General features: G+C 44.1%; 1 protein-coding gene across 1 annotated transcript in view; it reads left to right on the plus strand.

Moving 5' to 3' along the window:
* ASXL3 (ASXL transcriptional regulator 3) overlaps positions 1 to 12528 on the plus strand; it is a 183396-nt gene that overhangs the window by 53434 nt on the left and 117434 nt on the right. Inside the window, exon 2 of the mRNA XM_077270429.1 lies at positions 6311 to 6393. Coding sequence (XP_077126544.1) covers positions 6311 to 6393 — 83 coding nt within the window. The remainder of the gene's footprint in view (positions 1 to 6310; positions 6394 to 12528) is intronic.

Raw genomic sequence — 12528 nt, forward strand, 5'->3', positions numbered from 1 at the left:
TGCACTGGACTGCTTGACAGTGTGCATGACATTATGAAGTCTGAAGACTACCAACAAATTTTGCAGCATAATGTAGGGCCCAGTGTGAGAAAGCTGGGTCTCCCTCAGAGGTCATGGGTCTTCCAGCAGGACAATGACCCAAAACACATTTCAAAAAGCACTAGAAATTGGTTTGAGAGAAAGCACTGGAGACTTCTAAGGTGGCCAGCAATGAGTCCAGACCTGAATCCCATAGAACACCTGTGGAGATATCTAAAAATGGCAGTTTGGAGAAGGCACCCTTCAAATATCAGGGACCTGGAGCAGTTTGCCAAGAAGAATGGTCTAAAATTCCAGCAGAGCATTGTAAGAAACTCATTGATGGTTACCGGAAGCGGGTGGTCGCAGTTATTTTGGCTAAAGGTTGTGCAACCAAGTATTAGGCTGAGGGTGCCAGTACTTTTGTCTGGCCCATTTTTGGAGTTTTGTGTGAAATGATCAATGTTTTGCTTTTTGCTTCATTCTCTTTTGTGTTTTTTTTTTTTATTTAAGACAAATTAAATGAAGATAGTAATACCAAAGAGTTTGTGTTTGCAATAATTTTCAGGAAGAAACTGAGTATTATATGACAGAATTGCAGGGGTGGCAGTACTTTTGGCCACAACTGTATATTGAAAAGTGACCTCTGGCGCACTCCATGAAACTCTGGAGCTGCCGACAGGTCACGTTTTACCAGAGACCGACTGTAGCGGAAAAAGATGAAGTCAGAAAAGGATAAAGGTGGCGGCCGACGAGTATCAGGAGCAAGGGACTGGCATTTAAAGCACCACTCCATTTGTGCAATAAAAAAATATTGCTGGAGTGGTGCTTTAAGCCCATGTAATCTATGTTTAGTTGGGTTCTTATAAAATAGGAAATGAATACCAAATGTTTATGTGCTGGAACGTACAGCTGACTTAATCGACAAGTATCGGTAACTTATCACGTTTTATCTGTGTATAAACTGGTATAAGAGCGCAGCAGTAAGGCTGTGTGCACACGTTGCGTTTTTGCTGCGTTTTTTTAAGTCCAGATTTGTCACAACCTGGCAGGTTTCCTGATGCCAGCAAATGAAGTCTTATTCACACGTTGCTTATTTGTGACTCTCAGGTTTGGTGCAGCTTTCAATCTGCATCATGTCCAATTCTTTCAGCGTTTTTGCTACAGTGTTCACCCATAGAAGTGAGTCGAAAAATCTGCACCAAAACGCAAGTAAAAAACGTTTGCAAAAATGTGCATTTTTACCTTGGCGTCATTCCTGCCGAGAGATGCAGAAATATCTCCCACGGAACGTCACACACAGATGACGGAAGCTCCTCTGGTACTTGGATGTTTGGCGGGTGGACGTGCCTGTAGCATGTTGAACCCAATGTATTCTTATTCCTTCTCTTCAATGACGACTGTGATGATTTCTGGAAAGTGCTGTGGAATATGATGGCGCTATATAAGCCAAGCATCATAGTATGAGCTGTAATACCAGACACAGTCCTTACAGGTGTAGTTCTGTCTATGGGGTAAAATAGGCCATTTTTCAATCCTAGAAAATTCCTTAAACGTCTTCTCTGTAGCTAATATAAATACGGTAACCCTAAAATTTCCTGTTTGGGGGATTTTGCTGCCACCTATTGTGCGTGGAACAACCTCATATCGGTTTCGGGGAATACGGTAAGTATTTGGTGTGTTGAAATCCATTTTATTGGTTCTCATCGGAGAGCGGTAAAGCGCCTGGCCGCGGCTCATGCCCCATGTAGCCATGTGTGCTTCGGTGGAGTCAGAGCTGAACGAGTGTTTGACCAGCCGCCGGCCCTGTATCTGGTGTGTTACTGGGACACATCTGCCCCACTGTTGTACAGCAAATTTGTGTCGTTAGACCTTAGTTGTATCCATTAACTAAACACTGTGAAAGAATAAAAGAGGAATCTGAATCAAATCAATGTTTATTACCTCATTAGTGATGAGCGAGCGTGCTCAGATAAGGTGTTATGAGAGCACACTCGTCTGGTATGTGAGCATGCTATGTTCGAGTCACCATGGCTGCATGACTTGTAGGTCTTCAACAGCCGCGACACATGCAAGGATAGCCTAACAAACAGGCAATCTCTACTTGTGCAGCTGTTGGAGTAGAGTTGAGCAAATTTTTCGGGTTCTCACTTATTCGGCAAGCTATAGCATTTACTGAATAAGTTGTAGACGGAACCCGGATACCTGGATCGCATCGGCTGATTGGCACCGCAGCTGCATGTGTCGCGGCTATGTCACAGTCAAAGCACATGCATGGACAGCGTGTGTTGGGCTCTCTATGCATGTGCTACGACAGTGACACTGCCGCGACACATGCAGCTGCGGTGCCGATCAGCCGGTGCGCTCCATGTATCCGGGTTCTCAGCTTATTCGGTAAGTGCTATAGCTTGCCGAATAAACAGGGACTCGAAGAAATTTGCTCAACTCTATTGAAGAGCCACGAGACAAGCAGCCACGGTGACTCGGCCATAGTACTGCAGAACTCCCAAGATATTAGCACGCTCGGATACTCCGCACGCTCGCTAATTGCCACCCTTTGCCTTCAAAACTACATCACTTCTTGGTACACTTGGACACAGTTTTTAAAGAACCATAGCAAGGAGGTTGCTCCAAACATCTTTGAGATTTAACCAACAGATCTGTACTTTTTTTTTTCCCTCCCCCCTTAGAGGACATTAATCTGCGTTTGACTGTTCTCTTATACTATATGTTGTAATATCACAGAATATATAGCGGTAATAGTATAGTAAAAATCACGGCCTCCTATGAACGCCGGCCACAGGCTGATCTTATCTTGCGTACTGTCATGACAGGTTCAGGACCCTTCAGAAAGCCCTCGGCTGCCTTGGCATGCCCTTGGCTCCAAGTGATCTCCTCACGAGGGATTGGGCGGGAATGTGCTCGTTCCACAGTGCACCCCTCTTGGGTTGCATGATATAAATGCCACAGTCAGAAATTGACACTGGCAAGCAGGGAGACAATGGCTGTGTAATGCTGTCATTATCTGCTGGGAATGATGCATACTGCGCTCTTGAGCCTGCAGAAAAGGCGGGATGTGACATTGAACATACCAGCGCATCCAATGACAGGAAGGGGTTAAAGGGATGGCAAGCAAGTATGTATTACTCCAAAACACTGCAGTGTTTCAGAGTAGACCTAGTTTAAAAAACCTGCTGAGGACCATGGTGTTGGCTGACTAGTCCGTTGTGGTCTCCAGCCGGTTTCTCCCCGCCTCACTGTACTTGATGTCCACACATGGAGAAAGCTGTCAGTCTACGGGAGCAGGGAAGGGAGAAGCCATCCAGCCGGGGACCAAACCTGACTAGTCCGCCATGACCTATATTCCCTGAATTCCCTAATTTGAAAAGTGGGGTTAGGGTTGCACGAGACTGGCGGTCAGTTAAGTATAGCCCTCTCCTCAGTTGATTGACAGTACCCTTGATGCTGCTGCTAATCTGTGATGCTGGATAGGGGCACCGCCTACAGAATCTGCCTCCTTCCCTTTCTGGCTGTTAAATCCTCTTTTCTTTTTCTAGTAAACTAAGTATTCCAGCTCATGTACCACACTACTGAAGACTGCAGTGAACAGAGGATCAGTATGCAGGGAGCTGGCTGTGGGATGATTACTGAGCATGGGACAGGAACGCCTGTCAATCAACTGAAGTGGGGTGGGGCGAAGTCATTCACAGACCACACCGGATTAGTCAGGTCTCTCATTATGCTACCATATGTTGTGTTTTTTTTAAGTTTCAGAGTAAAATACACCTTTCTGCAGTCACACATTGACTCATGTTAGCCCTCCCCTGTCCATAATTTTACATTATAGGGGGGGTCTCATGGCCTCACAGGCCCTGAAGGAAAGCTGATATATAGGTTTTTGTAGGTAATGATCAAACTGTTGGTATTCCTGAGGTAAGCTTTGGCTAAGTAGCCAAGAGCAGGTTTTATCCAGTTTTATCCTTGTATTGGCGGTTAAATTCAAGAATTCTCATTGGTGGTTATTAGGTTGGCGGGCTTTTAGTGGAGGTATAAAAGCCCCGCAGTTTGAATTCCTCGTCATTCGACAGTTATTCTGAAGAAACCGAAGATCCCGCCCACCCTCCCTTTTTTATTGTAATTCCCTGTCGTGTTCATTTATTTTGCGAGGAAAATCGCCCTTTGGGTGGATTGGTTGTATCGTGGTTAAATTGTCGGTTATTTAAGAGTTAATAATTTAAAGAAGGATTAATGTGTGATATGAATTTTAAAGTTACTCAAAATAAATGACACGGCCATTTCTTCCACTTATTGTCTCTGGTGTTTTTATTGAATGAATGGGCCTTGTGTGGCCATGCTGCCTGTGGATCGGTTAGTGTGAATCACTGGTTCGCTTTAAACCTTATGTTCATAGTATAGATAATATCAACAATATTTGCCATTTATATGTTGCAAAAAATGATCCAGTGATGACTTATATTTAGTTACGCAATGTGGCTCCACTGGAAAGTATGCTGGAAAATAAATGACTATACTATAAGCTGCCACAAGGGAAAAAAGACTGATTTTGTAGCGACTGCTCCCTACCAGGAGGACTGATTAGCAGCCTCACATAGTAAAGTATAGAATAAAAAAATGGATAAATTAGCAATCCGTCCGGAGTTTTGATATAAAAATGAATTGATAAACTTCTCCTTTTTTTTTTTTTTTTTTTTTTTAAAGCATTATTTTTTTCCACACCTTCCTAAATCTTGTGCACTGTGCTCTATATTGGTCCAAACCTACCAAGAACGTTTGACACTTGTAATTCATGTTTATGAAGGTGACAACTGTCTTGTGGATATGTTCACTTTAAGGAACTTGTCCTCCACTTGGACAACCCCATATTAAATGCCCAAGTCCAAGTATACTAAGGGAAGCTAATACTCCCCCCGGATGCGGTGCGGTTTCAGCGATGTTGGCACCAGGTCATCAATATTCTGCTGCACATCAATAACGTGTCAGCGCGGACGTCGGCTGCAAGAAAATAGTGAAGAGTGCAGCTGCTGATTCCCGCAGCGCTCATGTGACATAAAACGTCACGTGAGTGCCGAAATCGCTGTAACGTCTTATTTTACTCTGACTCAAACAGTTATGGTGGGATGGTCCAAGTAGTGGACAACCCCCTTAAAACTTTCCATTTATTGGTTAGTTGTGAACCTCATAGGGGTTTTAGAACATGATGCTAAATATCTTAAAGGGAAGGTACCTCGTTTGTAGATCATTAATCAATGTAATGTAGCATAACATGCTGTTCTAACCAAGTTTTGAATGTATTTGAAACATTTCGTGTGTTATAGGAGTTTAAAGAAGGCTCTGTTGGATGATATCTTGTTTTCACAGTAGCAGGTCCTCAACACGGACTGTCCAGGTCGACGGTCTCACAGTGCTTCCAGGATGTCTCCACTCCCAGGAGACTCCAACACACAGACCACTCAGTGCCAAAACCCAACCATGTGCTATTCAGGAATCCTATTCCCCAGGACTTCCAACACAGGCTTCCAGGGCCTTGCACTTGGACCATTCAGATCCACACACTGGAACCCACAGGCACATGTGACCCACACCCTGGTCACATTACATATCTGTAACCACTCCCCTGGGTAGGAGTGTGGGTGTGTGTGGCTAGTTTCACCCTCCCATCTCTCACAACTAGCCCTGCCAGTCTCCCATAAGAACTACACAATTACTTGTGGGACTACAGGTCCCAGAACACAACATAACTTTAGACTGACAGCACAGAGTGTCTTCCTCTGCGACACACATACCGGTCATTTATAATCCTGCCGGACTTTGTCTCACCACCACAGTTATACATCCAAGCGCATCTTGCAGCGCGCACACACAGCGCCCCCTGGCTGTAAGATTGATCACTGCACCAATATATATATATATATATATATATATATATATATATATATATATATATATATATATATATATATATATATATATATATATATATATATATATATATATATATATATATATATATATATATATAGTGTGTAAGAAAATCTATAATATTTTTCATATAAAAAGGTTTGCAAACATTGCATTAATACATTTTAATTACTATTTTAAGCTTAATTTCACAAAAAAACAAACTACAAGAAAACTGGTCGCACCTTCCCTTTAAATCTAAGTTTTTCCAGAATTATTTTTTTCTGTTCTCTTAGCAGTTTAAAAGCTTTTTGTTATGAGATGACGCATTATAACTTGTATAACAAAATATATTGTTTTCATTTCTTTTAAGGCTTTAGAAAAGCATCCAAATTCACCAATGACTGCAAAACAAATCTTGGAAGTCATCCAGAAAGAAGGGTTAAAAGAAACCAGGTGTGTACCACATCCTTATTGTGTTTCCAATCGTGTGCGACGTAGTGAGCAGAATATCATCAGAACAGAACATGTGGGTGTCTGCCGTGGACATCGGCGATGTGCAGCTCATCAGAACACTGTGCAGAAATTCTGCAACGTCAAAAACTCACTAAGGCCGGTTTCACACTTGCGTTTGGAGCAGCTGCGGAGGGCTGCGGACTTCCTCCGTGAAGCCCCGCCCTCCGCCGCTAGCTCCGCCTACTTCTGCATGAGGCCGGCATTCGGCCTGTGTACCTATATTTTGACGCTGCGGATAAAAAAAATAAAAAAATGCTACAGGCTGCGTCCAACGCTTGCCGCCGCAGCGTCAAAACGACACATGCGGCAGCCTCTGCATACAGCCGCACGACCTGCATACCTAATGTTAAATATAGGTACACAGGCCGCATGCCGGCCGCATGCAGAAGTAGGCGGAGCTAGCGGCGGAGGGCGAGGCTTCACTTAGGAAGTCCGCAGCCCTCCGCAGCTGCTCCAAACGCAAGTGTGAAATAGGCCTAAAAGCTCTTAGCGTAGCCTTAGGTTGAAAAAAGGACTGAAAAACCTTAAAAAAAAAGAATAAAAATTTGCAGCACAGTGGTGCCCATTGCCAGTCCCTTTGGGTGTGCGTGTGAAAGAGAATACATGTAATATACCCCAAATCTGATTCATCGGTGCTCTCTCTTTCTCTAAACCAAGTTCAAAATAAAAGTATCACTACATAGATAAAATATCTGGTGCGCTTTTTTTCTGCACTATTTTATTTAACAATCTTCTGCAATGCAAAAAATGTGTATTAACATAAAAATTCTAAAAGTTGAAATTGCCGTCATTTTCCTATTCCAAAAATGAAATAAATATTCTATTTATCACTGCAGCCACAGCCAATTATTTAGCCCAGGAACGGATGTGCAGATGCCAGAACTGCGGTTTCTTCATCTGCATTGCCTGCACGGGTCACCAGGATGTAAATTGCTCCTGTTTAATAACTTGCAACATGGCAGGAAGGGGTTAAATGGGGTACAGCATAAATGCTAGTTAGTAAGTTTTGAGGATCCACAAAATCTTCTGGGTTGTCTTCTAGGAATGAAATAATGTACGTTCTTCCCACAATTCCCCAAAGACGTGTAGAGAGTTTTACAGGCGCTAGAATCCGCAGCGGAGGTCCCTGGGGGGGGATCATGTAAAATTAGTAGCATATTGGTAATGATGGATAATGTGCTGTAAGCTCCGGCTGTGCTGCGATGTGTCTTGTGTATCTTTACTATTGAACACAACTCCTCCTCATCTGCTGTCAGATGGGAGAACACGCCAGGAACCGCAGCACAGCCAAAGTTAGTCGTGAAATGCAATATTTCCCCTCCCATGGGTCGTAATACATAGAATGCAGGGCTGAGGGATGATCCACCGCGGCAGGTAAAGGCTTCTTTACATGGGACGATTATCGGTAACGAGACTTTGTTAGAACGCTCATTCAGTGATTATAGGCAGTCACCCGACAAACTATGGAAATAGACGTGCTACCAATATTGGTGATACTATGGAAATAGGGGACGTGCTACCGATATTGGTGATACTATGGAAATAGGGGACGTGCTACCAATATTGGTGATACTATGGAAATAGGGGACGTGCTACCGATACTGGTGATTTTATGGAAATAGGGGACGTGCTACCGATATTGGTGATACTATGGAAATAGGGGACGTGCTACCGATATTGGTGATACTATGGAAATAGGGGACTTTCTACCGATATTGGTGATACTATGGAAATAGGGGATGTGCTACCGATATTGGTGATACTATGGAAATAGGGGACATTCTACCAATATTGGTGATGCTATGGAAATAGGGGACGTGCTACCGATATTGGTGATACTATGGAAATAGGGGACGTGCTACCGATATTGGTGATACTATGGAAATAGGGGACATGCTACTGATATTGGTGATACTATGGAAATAGGGGATGTGCTACCGATATTGGTGATACTATGGAAATAGGGGACGTGCTACCGATATTGGTGATACTATGGAAATAGGGGATGTGCTACCGATATTGGTGATACTATGCAAATAGGGGACATTCTACCGATATTGGGGATACTATGGAAATAGGGGATGTGCTACCGATATTGGTGATACTATGGAAATAGGGGACGTGCTACCGATATTGGTAATACTATGGAAATAGGGGACGTGCTACCGATATTGGTAATACTATGGAAATAGGGGACGTGCTACCGATATTGGTCATACTATGGAAATAGGGGACGTGATACCGATATTGGTGATACTATGGAAATAGGGGACGTGCTACCGATATTGGTGATACTATGCAAATAGGGGACGTGCTACCGATACTGGTGATTTTATGGAAATAGGGGACGTGCTACCGATATTTGTGATACTATGGAAATAGGGGACGTGCTACCGATATGGGTGATACTATGGAAATAGGGGACGTGCTACCGATATTGGTGATACTATGGAAATAGGGGACGTGCTACCGATATTGGTGATACTATGCAAATAGGGGACGTGCTACCGATATTGGTGATACTATGCAAATAGGGGACGTGCTACCGATACTGGTGATTTTATGGAAATAGGGGACGTGCTACCGATATTTGTGATACTATGGAAATAGGGGACGTGCTACCGATATTGGTGATACTATGCAAATAGGGGACGTGCTACCGATACTGGTGATTTTATGGAAATAGGGGATGTGCTACCGATATTGGTGATACTATGGAAATAGGGGACGTGCTACCGATATGGGTGATACTATGGAAATAGGGGACGTGCTACCGATATTGGTGATACTATGGAAATAGGGGACGTGCTACCGATATTGGTGATACTATGGAAATAGGGGACGTGCTACCGATATTGGTGATACTATGCAAATAGGGGACGTGCTACCGATACTGGTGATTTTATGGAAATAGGGGAAGTGCTACCGATATTTGTGATAATATGGAAATAGGGGACGTGCTACCGATATGGGTGATACTATGGAAATAGGGGACGTGCTACCGATATTGGTGATACTATGGAAATAGGGGACGTGCTACCGATATTGGTGATGCTATGCAAATAGGGGACGTGCTACCGATATTGGTGATACTATGGAAATAGGGGACGTGCTACCGATATTGGTGATGCTATGCAAATAGGGGACGTGCTACCGATATTGGTGATACTATGCAAATAGGGGACTTTCTAACGATATTGGGGATACTATGGAAATAGGGGACGTGCTACCGATATTGGTCATACTATGGAAATAGGAGACTTGCTACCGATATTGGTGATACTATGGAAATAGGGGACGTGCTACCGATATTGGTGATACTATGGAAATAGGGGACGTGCTACCGATATTGGTGATACTATGGAAATAGGGGACGTGCTGCCGATATTGGTCATACTATGGAAAGGGGGACATTCTACCGATATTGGGGATACTATGGAAATAGACGTGCTACCGATATTGGTCATACTATGGAAATAGGGGACGTGCTACCGATATTGGTCATACTATGGAAATAGGGGACGTTCTACCGATATTGGTGATACTATGGAAATAGGGGACGTGCTGCCGATATTGGTCATACTATGGAAATAGGGGACGTGCTACCGATATTGGTGATACTATGGAAATAGGGGACGTGCTACCGATATTGGTGATACTATGGAAATAGGGGACGTGCTGCCGATATTGGTCATACTATGGAAATAGGGGACATGCTACCGATATTAGTCATACTATGGAAATAGGGGACGTGCTACCGATATTGGTCATACTATGGAAATAGGGGACGTGCTACCGATATTGGGGATACTATGGAAATAGGGGACGTGCTACCGATATTGGTGATACTATGGAAATGGGGGACGTGCTACCGATATTGGTGATACTATGGAAATAGGGGACGTGCTACCGATATTGGTGATACTCTTAGTGCACAGACGGATTGTGGGAACGATGGTTCTATGCACATACTATTCTGGTCGCGCTGTCCTTTATGTGGCCGCCGGTCAGCAGGTGTAACTCTACTTCCTTGCATAGTTTATTCACAATCCTAGAAATCTTCCAAGTTATTAAATCTGCATGATTGAGAAGGAGTCAGAAAGTCTATTAGTAATGGCCCAAGGGGTAACAAACAAATCTCCACTCAATCAGCGAATGACGGGCTAATCCCACGATGCTCCACCGAGCCGATACCAGCCGTCCATCAAAACCTATCCTAGCACCTAGAACTCTGGGTCTGCAATGCTAAAATAGCTTCTGTTGGCACATACATGTCAGGATTCCTTCTTTTTTTTATATACACAGAGTTAAAGGTATGTGCACATGTTCAGTGTTTCCAATAAAAAAAAAATTGTTGCAAATACTGGAGTATTAAGGGTATGTTCACACGATCCTGATTTCAATCCTTTTTTTTCAGGACAAAAACCGCAGCTCTTGGCAGAAAACGCAGGTGCGTTTTTGGTGCGTTTTTGGTGCGGTTTTTGATGCGGTTTTTAGTGCGGTTTTTAATGCAGTTTTCTCTGCAGATTGTCTGTGTTTGACACAAATAAAGCTTTAACTGCAGTGGGGGAAAAAAAAAAAGAAATGATGTCATTTCCTTGTCCAACCCTTTTCTTCTTCCATCCTCCATTTTGGGACTAAACACCAAAATGAGTGGACGTGTTTTGAATGACAGCGCTCCGCAGAGTGCTGAGCGTAGGCCAGATCACAGCCCGCGGATCCAGCTCTATCCAGCTATTTAAGTCTACGTCATGCGCCCCTATATTTAACATGGGGGCGCATGGACATGCGTCGCACTTGCGTTTTGCGCCGCATGCGTCACTGCAGCGCATGCATCCGGGCGCAGAGGACGCAGCAAGTTGCATTTTTTGCTGCGTCCAAAATCAATCAAAAAAAGGACGCATGCGGCGCACAACGCAAATGTGAACATAGCCTAAGTGCCACGTATTTAAGTGCCACGTATCACGTATTTCAGTGCCTCGTATTTCAGTGCCACGTATTTAAGTGCCACGTATTTCTTTGCCACGTATCACGTATTTCAGTGCCACATATTTCAGTGCCACGTATTTCAGTGCCACGTATTTCAGTGCCACGTGCCACGTATCAAAGTGCCACGTATCACGTATTTCAGTGCCACGTATCACGTATTTCAGTGCCACGTGCCACGTATTTCAGTGCCACGTGCCACGTATTTAAGTGCCACGTGCCACGTATCAAAGTGCCACGTATCACGTATTTCAGTGCCACGTATTTCAGTGCCACATATTTCAGTGCCACGTATTTCAGTGCCACGTATTTCAGTGCCACGTATCACGTATTTCAGTGCCACGTGCCACGTATTTCAGTGCCACGTGCCACGTATTTCAGTGCCACGTATTTAAGTGACACGTGCCACGTATCAAAGTGCCACGTATCACGTATTTCAGTGCCACGTATTTAAGTGACACGTATCACGTATAAGTGCCACGTGTCACGTATTTAATTGCCACGTATTTAAGTGCCACGTATCCCACGAAGATTTTCCATGGAGAACAGACACATCCAGAGATATGTCTGCTCTCCACGGCTGCAGCAACACACTGACAGGAGCCATAGTTCCTGTCGGTGTGTCACTGCGCATGCGCGAGCGAGTTTACCGGCGGTCATTGACCCCGGCACTCTCGCTTAACGGCAGTGCTGCGTGGGAAAGTTCAACGCAGCTGTACTGCTGTTAACCGAGACGCCGGAGCCATTGAACTCCGGGACAGTACGCGATACACTGCTAGGAGCTTCGCTCCTGGCAGTGTATCGCCGGAGAGCAGGGGATCGGCGTGGGACACTCGTTTTATGGATTCTGCAGACAGGGAGTATGAATTTGATTTTTTATTTTGTGATTTTTTTCCTGGAGGATCGAGGGCTTCGCCTACAAGTGTGCTGTTGGTGAGTATATACTCTATGTTATGTGTTGTATGTACTGTACTGTGTCATGTATGTGTATTGTGTGTAGGTGTTTTGTGTAACTTTACAACTGTGCTAAGTCGCCGGACACAGGGACAACTCTCCCATCCTAATACCGGATGGGAGTAGCAGTCCCAT

Source organism: Ranitomeya variabilis, chromosome 6, assembly GCF_051348905.1.
Source record: "Ranitomeya variabilis isolate aRanVar5 chromosome 6, aRanVar5.hap1, whole genome shotgun sequence".
NCBI lineage: Eukaryota > Metazoa > Chordata > Amphibia > Anura > Dendrobatidae > Ranitomeya > Ranitomeya variabilis.